Genomic DNA, 23,695 nt, shown 5'->3' with positions numbered 1-23,695 from the left:
CTCTAGGAGACTGTGATCTCTGCAGACCATCATTCTGATTCAAATGTTGTTTGCATGGAATGCTCATTTTTCCTTGATTAAAACAAATTTTTCAAAGAAGTTATTTTGTGTATCTTTTTTACATAACATTTGCCATTGCTAATGGCGTACACAGTAATCTAGCATATTTGAATTAAATAAATCAATTCAAGCTAAAATGTAAGAGTCTATAATTAGGCTACTGAGCCTGATCTATTTGTACCAGAGATTTTCTTACCTTTTAAAAAAATGTCACCTGGGCTAAAACTCCCTCTGCGACCCTGATTTGCATTTGTATAGCTCACAGCATTTTCATTTACATGTCAAAGCCTCCCCTAGAAATAGGAGGAAGGGGGTTATGGGGGGGACAACTGCCAAGGGAGGCCCACATCAATTTCTGACAATTTACGGCAGTTTTCGGCGTTGCCCGCAAATTGCTGCAAACCTGAAATTCCACGACAATTTACAGTGCCGCATACTGCCGAAAATCCCACTTTTCATGCAGTGCATAATCCAGAGTAGTAGACTTAATGATTAATTATTTTTAAGAGCATACGTGTCCCTAAAGAGCATTCACATCATCATAGAGACCTGCATACAAAGTAAAAACCAGAAAACTAACTAATGAGGCATTATAACACTGCAGCTCCGTTGAATCGTTGCAGGGTCCACAACACAAAAACATCCCGCACGGCAACCAGCGAATGACAGGTTTTTATTGGACAGTAATAGATAGGACAAACAAACCAAAACACAAACCCAGATACTCGCGGGCGGCAAATCCAAAGCGGTGAGGTGACAAGCACTCAGGCAATGACGTCACAGGCTCTGAGCAGTGGCCATAATAAAGAGGTCGGAAAAAAGCATAAAACGGAGTAGTATTAGCTAAAAGTAATATTGCAATCTTAAGGCAGAGTAAATCAAGCAATACAGTCACACATGTATTAACTTGTATGTAATGATTTGTTGCTTGTATAGAATATGGCTATTTGAACTGTAACCTTAAGATATTACAGAATACAAGCTACAGTATCTGAATGTCACCACACACATCATTCTCCTTCAGTGTTATGCTGCTTCTCCCTGGCTCCAAAAAACAGAACTAAATGTAAACTTAGTTTATAATAACACCACTAAACTAAATGTATAGTTAGATAATAATTACACCACAACACAAAAGGAGCAAAGTTCACTCCAGTTCAGTTTCTTTGTGTATTTATTCAACGTGTGTAACGTCACTGATTTGCAAAGTGAAACAGTCACAACCTTAGATATTAGTTAACCTCTAAAGCAGACGTTAAGGCATTAAAGTGACTTTCCACTAATATCTACGGGCATCCCCACTAGTATTGTTAGCTATTAGTCATAGTAGTATTTGTAGTAAAATGAGTAGTAGTTGTAGTATTCATAGCAGTAGAAAAAGTAGTAGTGATACCGAAACTCTTCAAGTTCCTGATTAAAGATAGTGTTTTTCAACCTGTATTGCCTTTAAAACTATAACATTGTCAATTGGGTAAATGTGTCAATGAAGACCCTTATAATGTAAATGGCCACCTAGAGTAAATAAATTTGACTAAAATTAATGAATGAATATGTTTAATATTATTTTTTGAATGTGTTGCTTGGATGTATTTGTCGGGGCCTGAGCGGCAGTCATAGCAGGTTAGAGGAGAGCGGGCTACACAGCATGTCGGGGGCTCTGATCACTGGTACCCCACTGTCAGAACTACTGCCCCCCTTTGGCTCGCCAATAGGCTCTGTGGACCAGGCCGGACTCATCAGAGACATATGTGTATTTTACAAATCACCAGAAAAGTATTTACAGCATTTACGGTCAATAATGAAGATTCCATGAAACAAAGGACACCATTAAAAAAGCAGAATCGTTCTTTAAATATTTCAAATGTATTACTCCATGAACATGTAACAAAAATAACACTAACTGAATAAATAACTACACATTCAGGAACAAAGAAACAACATAAAAAACAAATTAACTTTTAACCATTTCAATTTTGACAACCCGATTTCCGTGCTTCTGCAGCTTTACCCTTAGGGGCGGGTTGGTGATGTGGGGCTCTATGGATGCCCACAGAGCCCTACTAATGGTAGTCGTGTGGTCGTCCTCCAGCAGGAGGCTCAGGATGCCTGGAAAGCCCTCGAACTCCATCACCCCACACGCATCCACCACCTCCTCTGAGATCACCTCCTGTGGAGAGAAACATTGACATCAGATATTCTACCTCAGTCAGCACTTACCAAAACACCAAACCATTTATCTCCCTTTTAATAATGCAAATAAACTAATCCCAGGCCTTGCTTTTTAAATACACATTTACTCAAGTGTGCATACGTTTTACTGTCAATTCAAATCTATTTTATTTACATTGAATACAATCACAACATTAATTCAGCAGACTTCCCTGTATAGTTTGAAGATGTGATTGAAAGACTTTTTTTTTCATGAAATGAATACAACAACAGCCAAAGTAGACCTACCTCAATGGACGTGAAGTTGGTGGACTGCAGTTGTATGCCAAACTGTCCCTGGTTAACCCTAAGATGGGACACCCTGACATTTGCCCCAACCTGGAGCACATCAGATGCTGCAGCTTCCCTCCACAGGCTGAGAGCCATCTCTGTTTCCCCCTGCAACATGGAGATGAAATTATATTACCTAATTTCTGTGTCTGTCTGTGTGTGTGCGTGTCTGTCTGTGCGTGTGTGTGTCCGTGTGTGTGTCTGTCTTTGCGTGTGTGTGCGTGTCTGTCTGTGCGTGTGTGTGTCCGTGTGTGTGTCTGTCTTTGCGTGTGTGTGTGTCTGTCTGTGTGTGTCTTTGTCTGCGTGTGTCTGTGTGTGCGTGTGTGTGTCTGTCTTTGCGTGTGTGCGTGTCTGTCTGTGCGTGTGTGTGTCCGTGTGTGTGTCTGTCTTTGCGTGTGTGTGTGTGTCTGTCTGTGTGTGTCTTTGTCTGTGTGTGTCTGTGTGTGCGTGTGTGTGTCTGTCTTTGCGTGTGTCTGTCCATCGGTCTCTCTCTCCATTTAATGGCTGCCTACCTGCTGAAGCTTAATCTGGCGCAGTGGAAAGGCCTCTCTCCCTTTGGTGATTTTCTTCACCATTGACATCTAAACAAGATGGATGTGTGAGTTATTAACACTTTATGCCAACATGCACCAAATATCAAACTGGTTGCTCTTTTTTTACACCACCACAGGCGGAAACTGGACTTACTTGGACCACTTCACCCTCTACTGTGAACAGCCCCTTTGTGTCCGTGCAGCTGCTCAGGGGGGTGAGAGGAGATGGGGGCAGATGAGGCTCTCCGCCTGCCTCCTGAGCTCCGGCGTAACCTCAATTGGGCCACTCCGAAAGAACATGGTTTCCCTTGAAATATTAGTAGGGCACGGACGAGGGGCTACTGAGAGACTGCCTGTGAGTGCGCTAAAAGCTTGGATAGCGGGCTTCAACCTTTTTGGTTTTGGGTGCTCTCTTTCGGTTCTCTCTCTCAACTGAAAATGACTTCCAAAGAAAGATTTCCTGTGAATGAGGTCATAGCTTTTTGACCATGAAAGCGACATAGAGGAGAATGTGTCTGAGAGAGAGGATGATGTTGAAGAGGACCCGGATCAGGATCAGGAATCAGGAAACATTTATTACCAAAATATGTCACACATACAAGGAATTTGTCTTGGCGGTTGGTGCATGACAGTAGACAGTGTAACAATGGACAAGAAGACAGCAAGTAATAACATAAAGTAAATGAAATGCTAATGTTATGGGTTAGTAGAATAAGGCTATGGGTTAGTATAAAACAAGGGAATAAAGTTAAAGTTAAAAATGTAAAATATTTAAAAAGTTTTAAAAAAAATTAAGCATGAAGTGCACTAGCGAACAAGTAACAAAGTGACGAGTGACGACAAAGTGATAAATGACAGTTAAAGTGACATGTGCAGTGTGAAGGGGAGTGACCCGTGGAATGTTATAGTCAGTCAGTGGGGGACCGGCTCTGTTGATGAGCCCGACTGCCGACAGGAAGAAACTGTTCGTGTGGCGGGAGGTCTTAGTCCTGATGGACCTCAGCCTCCTGCCGGATGGAAGGGGCACAAACAGTTTTTGTCCGGGGTGAGAGGGGTCGGTCACGATCTTTTTAGCTCGCTTCAGAGACCTGGAAGCAAACAAGTCCTGCAGGGACGGCAGATTGCAGCCGATCAACCTCTCTGCAGAGCGGATGACACGCTGCAGCCTGCCCTTGTCCTTGCGTACCAGACGGTGATGGAGAGCAGAAGATGGATTCGATGATGGCCGTGTAGAAGTGGATCATCATCGTCTTTGGCGGGTTGAATTTCTTCAGCTGCCTCAGGAAGAACAACCTCTGCTGAGCCTTCTTTGTGATGGAGCTGATGTACAGCTCCCACTTGAGGTCCTGGGTGAAGGAATCCACAATAGTGACGGGGGAGTCACACAGGGTGATGGGGGAGGGTGGGGCTCTGTTCCGCTGGAAATCCACAACCATCTCCACTGTCTTTAGAGCGTTGAGCTCCAGGTTGTTCTGACTGCACCACGACACCAGATGGTCAGACTCCCACCTGTAGGCGGACTCATCACCACCAGAGATTAGTCCAATGAGGGTGGTGTCATCCGCAAACTTCAGGAGCTTGATGGACTGGTGACTGGAGGTGCAGCTGTTGGTGTACAGGGAGAAGAGCAGAGGGGAAAGAACGCAGCCTTGAGGGGAACCGGTGCTGATGGTCCGAGAGGCTGAGACATGTTTCCCCAGCTTCACGTGCTGCTTCCTGTCAGACAGGACAGTCTGTGATCCACTTGCAGGTGGAGTCAGGCACGTGCAGCTGGGAGAGTTTATCCTGCAGCAGAGACGGGATGATGGTGTTGAAGGCAGAGCTGAAGTCCACAAACAGGATCCTGGCGTAGGTTCCTGGGGAGTCCAGATGCTGGAGGATGTAGTGGAGGGCCATGTTGACAGCATCGTCCACAGACCTGTTGGCTCTGTAGGCGAACTGCAGGGGGTGCAGGAGGGGGTCAGTGAGGGACTTCAGGTGGGTCAGGACTAGCCGTTCAAAAGACTTCATGACTACTGAGGTCAGAGCGACGGGCCTGTAGTCATTGAGTCCTGTGATCCTGGGCTTCTTGGGGACAGGGATGATGGTGGAGGCCTTGAAGCAGGCTGGTACATGGCATGTCTCTAGGGAGGTGTTGAAGATGTCAGTGAACACCGCAGACAGCTGGTCAGCACAATGCTTCAGGGTGTGAGGGGAGACGGAGTCCGGACCGGCTGCCTTACGGGGATTTTGTCTTTTAAAGAGCCGGTTAACGTCTCTCTCCAGAATAGAGAGGGTCGTTGCTGGTGAAGGAGGGGAAGGTGATATAGATGAAGAGGCGTGAGCACCTGATGGGTTGGGGGAGGGAGGCGAGGGGGACTGCAGCAGGTTGGTGGAGCTGTGCGGGATGGAATCAGGACATTGTCTTTCGAATCTGCAGTAGAACTCATTCAGCTTGTCTGCCAGGCGGAGGTCATTCATGGAGTGGGGGGATTTTGGCTTGTAGTTAGTGAGTTGATTGAGGCCTCTCCAGACCGAAGCAGGGTCACTTGCTGAGAACTGTTGTTGGAGTTTCTCAGAGTACAGTCGTTTAGCATCTCTCACCGCCTTGCTAAACTTGTATTTTGCCTGTGTACAAGTCTTTGTCCCCACTCCTAAATGCCTGATCCTTCTGCAGGCGTAGTGTTCTGAGTTCCGCTGTGAACCAGGGTTTGTCATTGTTGTAACTCATCCTGGTGCATGATGGTACACAGCTGTCCTCACAGAAGCCGATGTGGGAAGTTACAGCCTCTGTGAACTCATCCAGACTGTCAGTAGCAGTCCTGAAAACATCCCAGTCTGTGCAGTCAAAGCACGCCCAAAGATCCTCCAGCGCCTCACTGGTCCACTTCTTGAATTCCCTCACCACAGGTTTGCAGAGCTTTCGTTTCTGCCTGTATGCAGGAATCAGATGGACCATGACGTGGTCAGAGTGTCCCAGTGCAGCACGAGGGACGGCGTGATAAGCCCTGCTTACTGTCATGTAACAGTGATCCAGCGTGTTCTCCTCTCTGGTGGGGCATTTAATAAACTGTCGTATTTAGGTAGTTCATGGGTGAGATTTCCTTTGTTAAAGTCCCAGAGGACAATAACTAAAGAGTCCGGGTTGGTCCGCTCCACACGCCGTATCTGGTCGGCGAGTGTCCGCTGTGCCTCGTGCACGTTGCCCGCCGGCGGCATGTAAACACCGACCAGGATGAATTAAGCGAACTCACGGGGGGAATAAAAGGGTTTGCAGTTGATGAAGAAAGTTTCCAGATCAGGAGAACAGTGTTTTAGGGTCACCGTTACGTCGTTGCACCAGCTGTTGTTGAAGTAGAAGCAGATTCCTCCACCCTTCGTCTTGCCGGAGAGCTCCGTGTCGCGGTCCGCTCGGAGCAGCTGGAAGCCCGCCAGCTGGAGCGCAGAGTCCGGTATCGATCCGCAGAGCCACGTCTCCGTGAAGCACAAGACGGAGGATGTAGAGAAGTCTCTGTCTCTCCTCATCAGCAGCTGAATTTCGTCCAGTTTGTTGCACAGTGAGCGCACGTTGGAGAGAAAGATGCCTGGCAGCGGAGTGCGAGAACCACGCCTGCGGAGTCTCACCAGCGAGCCGGCCCGTTTTCCTCTCCTACGGCGTCTCACCGCGTGACGAAAGGTGAGCGCACCTTTGACTAGAATGTCCAGTAATTCCACGGAAGAAAGCAGGAAAGTTGGAAGTAACTCCGCTGGAGTTGTTCAAGAGCTCATCTCTGGTGAAAGAGCTCCGGGAATCGCAGCAGCAAACGTAATTAACAACAAAAACAACAAAAAACGAAGCGCACCGAAGCACCGAGGCGGCCTTCAACGGCGCCATCTTGGATCATGAGGCATCCCCGTCTAATGAGAGTGAGACCCTCACTGTTGAACCTACTGTTGTCTCTCAACCACCAGCTAACCATCTACCTTCCAAAAATGGAAAGTTATTATGGTCCATCTCCCCTGAACTGAACAACAGGGTAGACTTGGTGCTCCTAATGTGATCAAAATGGTTCCAGGTCCCACCAGGTATGCTGTCAGCCATGTCCATGACATCAAATCAGCATTTGAGCTGTTCTTAACACCATCGATTGAAAAGGATGTACGTAGGATGACAAATTTAGAGGGCAGGCGTGTATACGGGGAAGGTTGGAAAGACTTGACTTGACTAGACTTGCAAGCCTACATTGGGTTGCTCATTTTGGGCATCACCACATACCACGTACGTGGTACATGGCTGAAGGACTGAGCTATTAAAACATAAAAAATGATCTAGAGAGATTTTAGTCTGATCTGCATATTTCTCCATAGTCGCTTAACAGGTATTCCTGGATGTTTAAGGGGGTGGGTGTCTTAAAAAAATAAAATAAAATCACTATTTAGGTAGTCAACAAATATGCACAAAGTTCCTAATACATAAACGTAGGAAAAACAATTGAATTATGATCATTTTCTGTGTGTTTCAATGGCTGGGGTCAATGTTAAAAGATGTTAGTAAATTTCAAGGTAACAGGAGGGTTAAGAAATGTATATATATATATATATATATATATATATATATATATATATATATATATATATATATATATATATATATATATATATATATATAGAGAGAGAGAGAGAGAGAGAGAGAGAGAGAGAGATAGCAACATAGTTGATAATGCATCGATGTATAGTTGACCGGGAAATATGATCGAAAATGCATCGATATATAGTTGACCGGGAAATATGATTGAAAATCCATTGATTTTTGGTTGACCGGGAGATCAACGGGTGGTAAACCAACGACACAAGCTCATTTCTGGACCCTTGGCACAAGCGTAGCTACAGGTAAGCTTGCTTAATGTTCGATATGAATGAATCAAATACCGTTAGGCTGATCGTTGTAGTATAATGATTAGTCTAGTAACCAACGCAGTGCTGCAGCTAACGTTAGTCATGAAATAGATTTTTGTTTTACTAATGTGTTAAAATCTTCCAAAAGCAGGCTAGCCTACTTCGTGGTTCTCTTTACAGTTAGCAAAACCTCAGAGTCCAGTCTATTTTTATAGCTAGCTCAAAATACACGTCACTCGGTACCCATTGCTAATAGTGTCGGGAAATCTATTTTACAGTCACCGCTATTTCTTCTGCCCGCCGGAAAACACCATAATAACAGTATGCTCCATCTAGCGCTAACGGTAACGTCCATCAAGCTAGCCTGTTGGCGGCGCCGTGCGCTCAAACCTTTGAGAGATCACGGCTGATTAGCACTACGTAGCCACCACCAAGGGCACGAAGTCATGTCGTGCATGTTTGAGCTCTAACGTTAACGTTACCCCACAGAAGTGACCGCGGCGGGCCAGAATTACACAAAATACATGACTTACCTTATTATTCAATGCAGAACTGTCTCGAGTTGTAACTGGAAAAGCCAACCATCTCGTCGTAATACAAATCCAAAATATTAAAAATCCTCGAGCAGGGCTGCATATGCGTGGGATACAGTTTTGTAACTCCTGTTTGTCGTTTTATAGACAAGTTTACGAGCCGTTTCGTGGGCGCCATTCCTCTACAGAAATGCATTTCACTTCTGCCGGTGGTTTTCCCAGCGTCTGCCGGTGTAAACAGCGATGTCGATGCTAGTTTGGGAACACGGATCTACGTATTTGACTGAGATGGCGTTACTATCCCGCACCCCAATCCAGTGCAGAACTGGGAGGATAACATGACATCGTGGCCCAGCATTACGTACAGCGAGATTTGCTCATACTTCGTGCAATCGAGCAATGGACAGTCTGAAAGCCTCCGAGGCAGATCAGTATCTGACAGCAACAAAGCCGGTTGTGTCATGTCATACAAACATGACCGTTTTGTATATCTAAAAACAAAAGTACATGTTTGCTCAGTGTATGTGTTAATATATTGGGCTAATTTTGTTATAATTGCACAAGATAATTGTTTATAAATACATTTTATAATCTAATAATGTCAACAGTTAATAACCAAATTAATGTTAAAAGAACGTTCAGGATATTTTTAATAATTGTTTTAATGTTAATGTTAAGGTTAATCTTTTTCACACAAGCCCATGTCAGATTGATGTGCCTCTGTGTCTACAGGAAATACACAGAAATTAAATATCAAGTCAATTTTATTCCTAACAGGTATTAAAAAGTAAAATACAAAAGCAGCCCACACAATTACATCACAATGAAAATATTCATATATTAAAAGAAAATAAAATGCAGTATTTGTTTATCTGTATTTAATGAACAAGATGACTAGGTGTTGGCAAGGCTCTAAACCTCACGAGGCACTCTGATCAGTGGACTCTTCAGGTTAACTAGGCCAGCATAGATGGTTAAGATGTTGTGATAAACGTATCACTGCTTCTGCCAGCATTATCACTATTATCACTTTGGCCTAGCTACTGGATTGATGTCAAAACTGAAATCTTTGATCCTTCCTGCCAATTTGACGACAATTAAGCTGCAGTTCAGTATAGATGGTTTACGGCTTTTCCGAAGGAGCAGAACTCAGTTCTGGCCCATTCTAGCTACCATTAATGTTGATTACAGAAAATCGCCATTCCTTGTCGGCCTTTTCTGTGGCTTTACCAAACCAAAGAGTGTCTTTGAGTTCTTAGGTCCATTTATTGAGGACCTGAGTGGCATTCTAAAAAATGGCATTGTTCACAATAGGCAGCAGATTATGGCAGAAGTGTGCTCATTTATATGCGATGCCCCAGCATGAGCTTTTATTAAAAATATAAAAAGCCACAATGGTTATTCAGGCTGCGACAAGTGTTTTCAAGTGGGTGAATGTCACAACAAAATGACATATCCAGAAACAAATGTTAGATTGAGGACAGACACAGACTTCAACTCCATGACCGATGATGAACACCACCAAAACCAAACACTATCCCCACTAGCTAGTATGATCAAAATGGTGACAATGTTCCCATTAGATTACATGCACTTGTGCTGTCTTGGGGTAACCAGGAAGTTCCTATATATTTGGATGAGGGGCAAATCACTGGCAACTAGGTTGTCAAGTAAATCAATTGAAGAGATTTCCGTTAAATTGAAGGGACTTAAGACCCTACACTCCTTCTGAGTTCAGTCGGAAACCCAGGCACCTCTCTGAAATAGATCGGTGGAAGGCTACAGAGCTTCGATATTTCATGCTTTATGCTGGCCCAGTAGTCCTGAAAAATACCATTGCCCTTGAAATTTATGAAAACTTTATGTTACTTTCTGTGGCCATGCATCTGCTGGTGTCTCCTGGAACATCAGAGGAAATGATAGATTGCGCTCAGAGATTGTTAACTTCATTCGTAACTCACTTTGGGCAGCTATATGGGAAAGGTGAAATCACCTACAATGTCCATCATCTAACACACTTGGCATCAGAATACCGTCTGTTTGGTCCCTTAGACAACATATCTGCATTTCCTTACGAGAATTATTTAGCGCAACTGAAACACCTATTGCGCAAGCCTCACTTGCCTTTACAGCAAGTAGTTAAAAGGCTCTCAGAATCACCTGATCCGACCTTGGACACAGTGAAGAAAGGACAAAAATTCATGCATCCTCATTATGATGGTCCATTAATCTCTTCATTAAGTTGTGGAGACCAGTACCGTAAGCTTGTCACAGAAAAGTACACATTATCATCTTGTTCTGGGGATAATTGTTTTCAAATTGTAGATGACATTGCCATTGTTGAAAACATTGTCAAGGTAGGTCAGGAGACTTACATAATTTTTCGAAAGTTTACCAAAAAAGAGTCCTATGGCCAGTATCCCTTTCCTTCGGCAAACATTGGGGTATATACAGTTTGGGGGTTGTGCAAGTATGTCGGTGTGACGAGGCTTCAGCACATTGGCAAAAAGTACATACTTTATCCTGACAAAACACAGTTGATTGCCATTCCCATCATTCACACCAATTAAAATGTCCAAATCAGTTTATAAGTACATTTCTTTTTTTTTAGAGTCTTTGAAAAAATTAAAAAATGTCCAGATGGTGCGTTGTGCAGTTCAGCAATGGTGCAACAGAAACTGTGCCAAACACATGGGTGGAAGGGGATAAAGTCTTCTGGCCCCCATACCCTCCTAAGGACTCTATTAGGCTGAATGCAGCCATCCTGAACAGAGAACAGCCTGGACAGGGATGGCACACATATCAACCTATCCGGCTCCTCATAACTCGTGGTGGGTGTTCTGGTATAAGAATCTGAAATATGCTTGAAATATGTCACTTGGCATGCAATGAGTCTATATAATATATTAGTTTAACATTTTAAGTTGAATTCCTGAAATAAATGAACTTTTCCACAATTTATTGGGAAGCACTAGTATTTCTCCTGACTCCGACAGTACTTGACTGATTATGCTTGTAGATAGCCATGATGAGGCAGTGAGGAGCCTGGACAGATATGTGAATAAAGACTGTGACACCACTGACATCCAGTCTGAGGAGGAGAGCCACCATGGCCTAAAAAGAAAAAGAAGGTAATAATGAATGTCTGATTTCCAGTTGCACACATTTGGCAGATGCCTTTGTCCAAAGCAAACATTTAAAAGGTTTCAACCATTTGACGTTGATATGCAATTTAACAATTTGTTGACATGCGCAAGTTGACCATTTAAGTGCATTGCTCCCTTGTTTTCTTTTAGACCAAATCCATTGTATCATTCCGATGAGGAGCCCCAGAATGAGCGGAGATTCGCCCAAGCCCCCAAAGTTTTACTTCCAGGTATAGTTAACCACAGTGTGGTGTGTGTGTGTTTGTATACAAAAATAGATAATCTAATTAGGCATTACACACATCTGCCCCTAACCACCTCCCCCACCTACTTTTTTTTTCTTTACAAAAAGCAGCAATCCAACTAGCCAGTCAGGACAGCCAACCACCACCACCTCCACGAATACATCAAACCCTCCAGTGCCCCAATTCCCCCATGTGTTCTTACCCCAATGTCCCAGCATTGTTCCCTGGAGATGAATTGGCGTTCTCCCCCATGAATTTACTCCAGAGGCCATCTCCTGAAGGTATGCTTATAAAAAGAAATAATTCAATTCAGTCAATTCAAACCAAATGCAGTATATCCAGTCAAATGGTTTAATTTATCTTTATGATACATTTCTTTGTTCAACATCGGAAATTTGTGTACAATTTTATTTGTCAATAGATGTGGCCATGCAAAAACTTCTTACTGCAGTGACAGAGTTGTCCAAGGAGGTGAAGGACCTGCGAGAGGAGTTCAGGCAATTCCGCCAGTCCTGCAAGTGTGGACAGTCGGAGTCTGTGGGACGGCCACTGGCGGAGCCCTTGGAGCTGCCCCTCCGCACTATGGAGGCCCTGGACCGTAAGAGATACTGCTAAACAGCACAAACCGCCAGGCAATGGTAGTGGTTTAATAGTTACATTATTCTTCTTTCAGAAAACTTCACTGATATGCACAACTTCCTTAAACTGCCTGCCAGTCATGACAGTAGACTAATGGGTTAATTTGTATTGAACCTTAATCTCAGTAATTCCACGTTTCACATTTCAATATCTCCTAAAAACTGCTGTTGTTTCAGTACACCTTTATCAATCCAAGTTACATTCAGACTGAAAACAAATAATTATGCCCAGACCAAATTGGCTGAAAATGATGTTCAATCATTGAAACACTGGGTATTTGACAAAAGCAGAATGAAGAAATCCAAGACCCTGAGTGTTTTTTACTCTGGAGTTACATATACTACATGCGTTGCTTCATATTTGTTGTTATCAAACATGGCTGAAAGCAAACGAAGGAGCTGGCGAAAAAGATTGGTGCAACATCCATTATTTGTACTTTATTATTTGGACGAGCAGCAGCAAACTATAGACAGAGTGTGTGGAGCAACAGTTCGGTAACACGACTAATCTATTCTACCACCTCAAATTCAAAACAAAACCTATTACTGAATACCAGCGCGCACGTATTATTCACAATCTAACTTAGTTGTTTAACTGTTAGCATATAATCTCTGTCTGCTCCTGATTTTAAGAATCGTTGTGTTGCTTTTTAAATGGCAAAAACATCGTTTTTTCTGCTCTTTGCATGTTTTGTGTACATTAAGAAAACAGGCTAACTAAAACTACATTTGGTTGAACTATTTTGCACTTTTTACTGTCTATGGCATGGCGCTAAGTGATATATTTTGAGCCTTATAATTTTGATGATTATGACTTACAGCTTTTCACAATATTCTCATTTTAAATTTGGGGTTTCATATGCTCCAAGCCGTAATATAAACATTAGGCCTACTTAAGTCTCTGCAGCTAGTGTACTTACATTTTATTTAACTGCAAAATTACGTTTTGCGCAATATTTGTTTTCAAAACTACATACACCCTTTCTTTTTTACATACATTTAGCAGTTGTTTAGCAGGGTCTGTGTAACCTGTTCTGAAATGGTTTTATTATAATTTATATTGCGATATATATCGTTATTGCAAGAGGCTGCAATGTATATCGCAATATGGATTGTAGGCCATATCGCCCATCTCTAATTGATAGCCTAATATTAGTTGATAATAACATAGGTCTACCTAATGTAGTACGGACGGTAACAGTACGGTAGTAAAACCTTTTACTGTCTATGAGTAGAACAGCTTTCTCAAGCAGTTTGTGACGGATTTTGTAAACAGGAGATGAGCCCCTGTTCTAATGCGCCACCTGGCTTGAGAAACCCATTCTCAAAGACCTGAATGTAACGTCGTTGGATCTAGGAATATATTGGCATGATCAAATGTAAATCCAGTCTGCATGTGTTAATGCTGCAAATTTGTTATTTTTGTTGCCAGACCGCTCGTCTCATCACTATTGGAGGGACTACCCTGGAGGTGTGGGTCCGCCGTATGATGGCACACCTGTTGTCAAATGAACTGGCTTCTGGACTGAACTGGGCTGGAAAAAAGAACAAGGAGCCTACAAAACAAAAACGTCCGTTTAAAGAGTTGGCACACTGCCGATCTATGTTTGGTAAGTCCTGTTCCATTTTCAATCACCATTATATTATCAATCTTATACCTCAAGCCAAAAAGGGCATAATGCACACCCAAACTCACCCCATGCAGCATCAAGAATCTTAGCACAAAGTTAACACAATAATCCAATAGAAACCTCCGCATTCAGTGACTTCAGTAACAGTGTTTTATAATTGTTAAAAGGATTAGTTCACCTCAAAATGAAAATTTCCTGATAAATTACAATGCCATCCAAGATGGTAATGCCGGTCTTTCTTCAGTTCCACACAAGTTTGCGATGCTGTTAGCGAATGTTCATTAGAACGATGGTTTCAGGAAACACCGAATTGTTGAACTAGGCTGATAACGACAGAACTTGCGACCATAGTTGGCTAACAATGCTTTCAGGAAACGCACCCCAGGGTCGGCTCACACTAGCTGGAATAGGTAGATCTACACATTCACATCTTACTTGTTGCATGCGCAAATAATGATACACTAATACAAAAGAAAACATTTGTATTCACAAATTCTCTATTTGTACAAAAATAATAGTAAAACATATCTGCAACATTTATCAAGTTCATGAATAACATTAGGCTAATTGTGCGTGCACGTGTTAATAATGTGTAGCATATACTATATTGATCCCAAAGGTAGGCCTATAATAACATATAAATTACCACCCACCCAGCGATAAGGCAGCATTATGTTAACAGCTGCCCTATGGTGAGGTAACGTTAGGCAACGTGCTATGTGCTGACAGGAATTGGAGCATGCGTTGCCTGGCTGACCATTTGAGTTTGTATTATTATTATTTAGAGAAATTTGGAACTAGACCACAGGTAACTTACAGTCCAAGTGAGTTAGCAATATCATTTGTATAACAGTAACTTACCTTTGGTTAGTAGCCAGAAAGGTTTGTCGTGAAGAAATGTCAGATGTCGATCCGGAATGGTTGCCAGATGCCAGCAAGGTTTTCCAGCCCAAAACCTTGTCAAAACCCGAATGCAATGGTTGAACTCGAGATGCAAATGCACAAAAAACTGCACACCAAATTATTTTGGCTTGTTTGTCGTTTTAAACGCATTGAAAAACGCGGCAACTTTTCTGCATCCTCTTTATTGCCTCAGTCAGCAGCTGCCTTTTTCGTTTTCAAACTGGTCGCACGTGAAACGAATGACCCTCCGCTAAGCCACGCCCAAAAACAGTCACTGGCCAATCGTGGTGTAGCAACAGTAACTAAGGAGAGCGGGGCTTGCGTACCGGTATGTATGTGCAGAGCGCAAAATTAAGTTTAATGGTTAAATGAAATAAAACAACGAGGGCGCGCCCCGTGAATAAACAGAAACAGCGTATAGGCACTATCATAACATAGCCTACATGGGAAATATAGCTATATAGGCCTAAAGCATGTACATGTCCACTTAAAAAAAAAAAGCATAAGCAAATAGGCTATCATCTGATTATGTAAACTAAGAAAGATGCATTCCTCTCTTTATTAAAGGCGCATCAACTTTACAGTGCAGATGAAAACAGTTTATAATAAATAATTAAAGTGCCTCGTTAATTTTAAAGACATAGGCTCGCTTATTTATTATTAGTATTTTTGCCTGTTTTTGCAGTAGACTGCAGAGAACATAGACTTAAAAACATAAAGAGAGACGTAGCCTAGGCCTAAACATGCGCTCGAGCACTTGCTATCCCTCCGTGCACCCAGTTAAGTTAAGCAGAAATGAATATTTAATTATAATGATATTCATATTTTGTCTATGGTAACTCTATTCAATACATTTACTATATTTAATTAGTTATAATATATTTGTTTTAAATTTGTTCAGTTAACAATTAGTTCTGAACTAATAAAATAATAAACATGCATTTCACTTGGCCTCTTAAATTTTCCTTATGAAAGATGTTGCAAGATAATTTCCCTCTCTTTAATTCAAATACATCCATGAACATGTTGGGCAGTTTTGAAAAGTGCTTTGAATGTAGGGGAAACATAGGCTAGCCTACTTAGGCTATCCAATCATTGAAAAATCATAGGCCTATAAGAGGTTACTGTTGTTCCAAGTGGTCAAATATGTGTTCTGTTTAACTTAAATGCTAATTGATTTGCATTGTGATTTTATTTTTTTGTTTTAGATGCGCTTACTCAGCAGATGGGGGCAGATGCCGTCACCCAATTCAATTTTTCCCAAGCTGTGCAAAAGTGGCTGCGCTATGCGCCAGACCGGACAGGAGGGACTGGACGACAAAATAATCAGGCGTCAGAGGACATTGAAGAGTAAATAAAGAGTACAAATAGTTAAATAAAAAGGCTAAGGTGTGTTCATTGTTTTATAGGCCGATTTCAAATGTTCCATTAGCCTACTTAACATCCTAGCTGTAGATAAAGCAGGCTATTTAATTTATGGCATTTAAAATTAACATTTAAAAACGATTGAAATTCCGTTGAAATAACGTTGATCCTTAGTTCAGTTGAAATTTCAACAGTGTTTCAATATTCCTTTAAATTGAAATACCATTGAAATTCCGTTGATCTATGGACAGGATATCAACATTGTTTCTGTTGAGTTGAGTTGCAGACCGAGCCCCTCTCTGGCTGGGAGGTAGGTTTAGGTGTGTCTCTCAGGCTGGAGGCGGAGATTTTAATGCACCAGGTGGAGAGGATCTGGCGATCAGGGGGGTTGGAGGCAATCAATCTCAGGACAGTGAAGAGCGAGCAGTGTGAGAAAGCGAGATTGAAGAGCTTGGAAAGAGGAGACTGCAGGAATAAAGCTAAAGACTGAAGAAGGAGCCGGTGAGCTTTTGAGTGGCTGACTACTTATGGCATCAAATGCAAGATCAAATGTCCATATATTTAATGTGTGTTTTAAAAAGTATTCAAGCTAAAAGTAATTGGATAAAACTTGATTTGTGTGTATTCAGCGGAGTTAAAAGCTGCTAAAGTTTATAAGGTTAAAATCATTATTAAATAGTGTTTTAAAAATGTATTTAATTTAGTCTTGGGATACTTTAAATTTGGGTTGTCTTTCTACTTATTTTTTAGGTTAATTTCCAGTAGATTATAAATTAAGTATGTGATGTTAGGTATGTGAATTGATTATGGTTTCTTGGGTTATATTTCTTTGACCTTCCATTAGTGTTTGTATTTCAAGGTTTTTCACCTGGTTTGACCTGGACAATTTTAAAAATAAAAAGCAAGAAAGCAAAGAAGTCCGAATCTTGGTCATTGAGTGGAATCCAGTCTACACTTCTTAGCAAGTTGCCCTTTCAAGTGGGGAGCTGCAGTTTGAACCTCACAAAAGTGAGACACTTGACAGTTTCAATATTAAATCAGGGTGCAAAATGATGTTGAATCAACATCAGAATTCGACGTTGATTCAATGACTTAATGTTGACAATGCAATGTTGATTTAACATTGTTTCAATGACTGTTTGCTGTCTGGGAACACATTCAGGGATTGCACTTTCAATCATAAAGATAACTATAGATCAATGTTGTTCCAATATTGTTTCCATCAACATTAATAACATCAGGTTTTCATCGATATGGTAATGGTGATTCAACGTTTATTTTGCACAATGTTTATTCAATGTTGGATTGCTGTCTGGGAATAGATATACGAATACACATATACACTATGTCAGATATTATTAATATAATTTTAATTATAATCACATTTGAAGAAAATCCACTAACTTCTTTCAGCTCTTGAACCTCAATGAGTCAGACGTCAGGGATTTCACTTAACAAACAAAAAACATCCACATCCTGCACGGCAACTAGTGAATGACAGATTTGTATTGGACAGAATGTACAGAGCTGACAGCGATTGGCTAACAAACAAAAACACGAACCCAGATACTCGCGCGCGTCAAATCCAAAACCGTGAGGTGACAAGCACTCGGGCAATGACGTCACAGGCTCTGAGCCGTGCAGTACACACCCATAATAAAGAGGAGGTCGGAAAAAAGCATAAAACATCTGACGGGCTAAAAACTCGGTGGTCCGGTCAAAATCTCCGAGATGTGAGAATTAGAGAGAAACGGACAGACATAAATTGCTTTACTAATTAGCTCAAGTCATCTGTTTATGTAACATTATGTGCATGAGCCAGTGGCAGCTAGCGCAAATTAGCTAGCACTATGCTAGATGGCACAATGCTAGCTAGTGCAATGCTGGCTAGTACCATCCCAGGTAGCAAACTGAAGCAGTAGCTATGTCTCAATACGTGGCCGGGGTCCTCCAACAACCGCATAGGCTGAACCGAGCGATCCCTGAAATAGATCCGTCTGTCCTACGTGAAGACTTCCTGTTTGCGTCATCGGCTTCCCCTCCGCTTCTCCCGTTGCCTAGCAACCGGCAGCAATTGCCAGTAAAAGCAGTGAAACACCTAAACATGTACAAAATACAGCTGAAGAAGGATAATACTCTTCTTATTTAATTTAATTTAGGAAGATATGCTTCTCCTCCGGACCATGATATAGTTCAGGCTGAGAAAAGAACATTTCTGTTTTTTAAAATTAATTAAATCAGTTAAGCCATGAACTATTATCTAAAAGTAATATTAATAATAAAGAAGAGGTTGGAAAAAAGCATCAGAAAGAAAGAGGGGAGGAATGGAAAAAGGAGGGAAGGAAGGGAGAGAGGGGAAGGAAGGAAGAAAAGAGGGGAGGAAGGGAGAGAGAGAGGGGAGAAAGAAAGAGGGTCAGGAAGGGAGGGGGGGAAAGAGAGAGAGGGGGAGAAATAGACGGACAGAGTGATTAACAGTGAGAAGGCATCGATGCGTTTTTTATGTCTGTCCGTTAATAAATACGGCTCCTGTTGAAGTTTACAAAACGTGTACCTTCTGGATTTTTTGAGAAATATGTCGGCAGATTTGTATTGGAGCCTATGGGGCTTTTAGCAGAGGTTGTGTGACCGTTGGTCTCCGTAGGCCAAAACTAAAGAACTCTGGGATTCTATGAGCACATTAATCCAATCAGCACAGCCATGTCCCCATTAATCTGAAGAAATGAAGCCTCTAGAGGGTATACTTTGGCTGCAAGGACTGAAGTTCCATATTTTTTTAACCAGATTCTGACGCTGCCTCACACTCTAAGATCTCCGGGTCTCACTCTAGCAGACGCAATACACACTCATGTAAAAGTCAGAAACGGAGCGAAGAACTAGTGAAACATAATCAGTGATTATGAAAAAAGTAGAATAGATATCAACAAGCTGTTTGTTTCGTGAAATAGTTGAGACTTGTGTCAACATTTGAAAGTTGAAATGGTGTCTGTAGCTGAAAGATTGGCGGAGCTGAAAAATCTGAAAGTTGAAGAAGTTTAAGAGGATTTGAAAACAAACTCCATTGGAAAACCATGTGAAGAAATATTCATGATTACTGATTCATATAAATCCAAGCTTAAAAGGTAGAAAGCTCAAAAGTCATAGCTAGAAAGCCAGAAAGGAGCTGAATATTTTAAAATGTGAACGGTTTTAATAGCTGAAAGTGTGGAGGAGTTGAAAGGTGCAACGGAAGAAATAGAAGAAGAAGAAGAAGAAGAAGGCGGAATAAAGATTCGAAGAACAATACTTGAATGGTTAATGCATTCCAACAATAAATTGATTTTGTATGATTAGTAACCAGGCACTAAAGCGATAACACATAAAACGTGCTTTGAACCAATCCGATTGCTTGGGTCCTAAGCTCGGACTCATCTCTTCAGTAGGACTAATTTGTTCACCACACCGTCTCTATGGTTAGAATCCTGCGTGTCCATGGCAACGCAGCGCTTAAAAAGGGGTGGGGCTACATAAACTCTATAAGCAAGGAATCTGTCTGTAAGGAGTCTATGTATGTATATTAGCTGTTAAGGTCAGTGATGGAGAGGGACAGTTTGATGATGACCCCTTCAGTCATATTGATGAGGAGGGAGAGAAGGAGGAGCAGCAGGAGAGAGAAGGAGGAGAAGAGAGGAAGAGGAGCAGTAGGAGGAGAGAGAAGGAGGAGAAGAGAGGAAGAGGAGCAGCAGGAGAGAGAAGGAGGAGAAGAGAGGAAGAGGAGCAGCAGGAGGAGAGAAGAGGTGGTGAAGGGTCGTTGTGGCGCAGGGGTTAGAGAAGGTGTGCTGGGAAGCACAAGGTTGTTGGTTCGATTCCAGGCTGCCCCATGTTCCATGTCGAAGTGTCCCTGAGCAAGACACCTAACCCCTAATTGCTCCCGGGGCAAAAAATGTGAAAAAGCCATGGGTTTAAAGTGTAATGTAAGTCGCTTTGGATAAAAGCGTCTGCTAAATGACCTGTAATGTAATGTAATGTAATGGTGAAGAGAGGAAGAGGAGCAGCAGGAGGAGAGAGGAGCAGGAGAAGAAAGGAGGAGCAGCAGCAGGAGGAGAGTGGAGGAGGAGCAGCAGCAGGAGGAGAAGAGAGGTAGAGCAGGATCCAGGAAACAGACTGGTAGAGGGGCAGTGTGCAGGGCTGGGTGGGCAATCATATTAGGCATATCAATCAATCAAAGCTTTATTAAGGACACGCACACAAAAATAGAAAAATAAAGCACAATGTTACATATGTTACATATTTACATATAGGATAAAATGCCGATAGTTCCACATACTAGATAATAACCTGACTGAAGCACAGATTGAATTACAAAATGTATTATTCTTTGCCATATTTATTACTCATGTTCTTCTCATGCATATGTTATGTAGCTGTACAATCAGTAAGCAGATGCAGGGTCCAGCATAGGGGAAGCTGAGGCAGGGAGAGTTGAAAGTGAGTACACACACACACACACACACACACACACACACACACACACACACACACACACACACACACACACACACACACACACACACACACACACACACACACACAATCTCTATTGTATGGAACTGCATTGTAATTTTTGAGTATGAGTGGGTGTGAGTATTTGTAACTATTTTAACACTCCGACTGACTATACACATGACATGATGGTAGTTAGCAGTATACTGTGTGACTTATGTGTTTGAGATTAGGTTTTGCTGACCTGGTTGTGTTCAGTGCAGTGGTGACTTGCTTATAGAACCTGAGGAGGCAGGTGTTATCCTAAAGTTTCTTGAAGGTCTTTAGCGTAATCTGATTGTCTTTATACCATAAAAACACTATTAGAATGAAAATAACTGCAAAAAATCCTGCTCGTGCACCAAGGGCATTCGCATAAAAGGCCTCTCCGACTTAGTCCCGGGCTGAATTTCAGTCCCAGTACATCCCTGGGTTGATCCATACTGGTTGTACACGGCGCTCAAGGCGCTCTGCCAAACATGCCAAAGCTCATCTACGACGGCGAGATGCTGGACGGCGAGATGCTGAGCGGCGCTCAAGCGCGTGAGATATGGAGCTTGTTTCAGGGCGCGTCGGAGAAACAAAGCTGTCGTTCTCGGCGAGCACTTCATGAGATTAAAGAGCGAGAGACGGCGCCCTTTTCTTTACAGTAGCTGAACCATCTTAACGGGGAAATAAGTTATTCTAAAAGCAGCCGAAGATTTAAGGCGTGGATAGCGAGGGGGGCGGCGGGAGCGGACGCACCTCGCAGCATCGATCGGACCCTGAAAGCACCGTCTCCACCTTACTGTCAAAAAGAACAGCAAGCGCGTAGAAAACCCCTTCGAGCGCGAGCTGAGATTCTCCTCGCGAGCAACGAAGTTCACGTTTCGCAAGCAAGCAAATACCTCGCCGAGACGAACTTGCTCGCGGATGTTTGATTTTGGTTAAATTCTTAAGGTCATTTAATCATTATTACATTATGTGACGGGTAGTATCAAGGGGTCGGACTGACGTCATCAGGTTTTACCGGCCGAGTGGAGTCCCTTCGGACGTCGTTGGGGAGGGTTCAGCTCCTCAGCCTTTCCAGGTGGCGCACAAACTGCTGTTTTGCCGTATCCGGGTACGAGTAGCGATTAGCAATTGTAACCAGCTGATATCATAACATTGTATGCGTCCTGCGCTCCGGTTTTTATTTCGGGTACTTGCCTACTGTTATTTTCATTCATTTCGAGCGGGGGGTGCCCGTTATGTGGAGAGATAGTGTGGGTATTTTCATAGATTAGATTTTAGCATGTGGTGTGATATTGCATGAACTGTTTTTAACGCACTTTGTTTTGCCGTTGCGTGAGTGAGTTGCTGTGTGTGTGTGTGTGTGTGTGTGTGTGTGTGTGTGTGTGTGTGTGTGTGTTGCATGTTTATAGGTTGCACGGGTGATTAGATGTACTGGGAGATTCGCTGCCTCCACACAGACGCTCGCCCTACCCTCACCGTGGTTAGGGACCCGGGCAAGTACACAGATTGTTCCGTGATAAACTGTCAGTCAAATTAGAATAGTTTTACGGTGTTTGTTTTTACTGATGTACTGATAAATTATTGTTTTGTACAACAATATGATCTCTGTTCCTTGAGTAAACCGAACCTGTATTTTTCAGTCCGGCTCGAGGACTTCCCCCTCTTATGATAAAGAAAAGACCCTGGTGTTATCCCAGTACTTAGAAGTAAAACAGCCCCTCCTCCCGCCCCCCTACTTGGTGTCACATTTGGTGTTGCTGGCAGGTCCAAGGACAGAGACATATTGCCAAAGCAATTTTGGAATGTATGTTTGTATATACCGTGCAGCTGTTTCCCTATAGGGTCCATACATTTGTTGATAGGCTTGTGTTTGGTGTATTGTGGAGCAAAAACAGCAGTTTGTGTGCCGGAGGACCCCTAAGACAACGCTTCCAGCAGTTTTCGGAGAAGACACGGTGTTATCATGGACGAGGAGATGCAAGAACTTCGGGAGATGGTGCAAAGGTTGAAGGCAGATAATGAGCGGCTGTTACAGGAAAGACAGGCCCTTAACCCGGTCCCGGGCTCCTCGACCGCACCTCCCTCTGTCAACGATGGTAGTCCTGACTCTGCGCAAAAACTCGATACTCTCGGTATGGAAACCCTACCAGGTCGCCACCCGTTGTTGAGCGTGTGGTGTACATTCCCAAGGATAAGTGTTCCACCTTTACAGGAGAAGGGGAGGTATCAGTGAGGGAATGGGTGGATGAGGTGCAGTCAAAATTACGCACACATAGGATGTCTATTGTAGAACAGGCTAATTTAATTTATGACCATTTAGGAGGATCAGCAAGAAATGAGATTTAAGTATCGTTCTAGACAGGTCAGGAAGATCCCAAACTATTTTTTTCCATCCTTCAGACTCAGTATGGCTGTGCAGACTCACCTACTTTATTGCAGAATTTCCACTCTCAGAAACAGAAAGAAGAGGAGACATTGCGTGAGTATGCAAATGCGCTATTCTCTCTAATGGATATTGTTATACAACATTCTCCTGACGGAGTTGCACAGGCAGCTAGCCTCTTACGTGATCAATATGTTGAGTTTGTGTCGGATGGGGGCGGCACGGTGGCGCGGTGGTTAGCACTGTTGCCTCACAGCAAGAAGGTCCTGGGTTTGATTCCGCCCAGTGGCCTTTCTGTGTGGAGTCTGCATGTTCTCCCCGTGTCTGCGTGGGTTCTCTCCGGGTTCTCCGGCTTCCTCCCACAGTCCAAAGACATGCTCTGGGGATCAGGTT

At 42.8% G+C, this 23,695-nt stretch overlaps 1 protein-coding gene and 1 long non-coding RNA gene across 3 annotated transcripts; one reads left to right on the top strand and one right to left on the bottom strand.

Moving 5' to 3' along the window:
* Positions 1-2,517: 2,517 nt before the first annotated feature.
* Positions 2,518-4,002, bottom strand: LOC144391312 (uncharacterized). Its single transcript, XR_013455226.1, has 3 exons — positions 3,247-4,002; positions 3,072-3,140; positions 2,518-2,667 (listed from the first exon to the last, which is right to left on the bottom strand). It is a non-coding gene; the product is annotated as an uncharacterized LOC144391312 (long non-coding RNA).
* A 6,976-nt stretch (positions 4,003-10,978) lies between these two features.
* LOC120812326 (uncharacterized) lies at positions 10,979-17,308 on the top strand. 2 transcript variants are annotated; one of them, XM_040168178.2, is made up of 7 exons: positions 10,979-11,310; positions 11,499-11,610; positions 11,776-11,855; positions 11,981-12,151; positions 12,292-12,468; positions 13,941-14,118; positions 16,251-17,308. In XM_040168178.2, exons 1-6 carry the CDS (start codon positions 11,112-11,114, stop codon positions 14,018-14,020), a joined length of 819 nt encoding a protein of 272 aa, XP_040024112.2. In that variant the 5' UTR covers positions 10,979-11,111; the 3' UTR covers positions 14,021-14,118; positions 16,251-17,308. The 2 variants fall into 2 exon arrangements, with proteins under 2 accessions (XP_040024112.2, XP_077954065.1); XM_078097939.1 differs by having other exon boundaries at positions 12,292-12,508.
* The last annotated feature ends 6,387 nt before the right edge of the window (positions 17,309-23,695 follow it).

The sequence above is a fragment of the Gasterosteus aculeatus genome, chromosome Y (genome assembly GCF_964276395.1).
Source record: "Gasterosteus aculeatus chromosome Y, fGasAcu3.hap1.1, whole genome shotgun sequence".
NCBI classification, from domain to species: Eukaryota; Metazoa; Chordata; class Actinopteri; order Perciformes; family Gasterosteidae; genus Gasterosteus; species Gasterosteus aculeatus.
The sequence above is the reverse complement of the archived record's forward strand: the minus strand, read 5'-3'. Positions and strand labels throughout refer to the sequence as shown.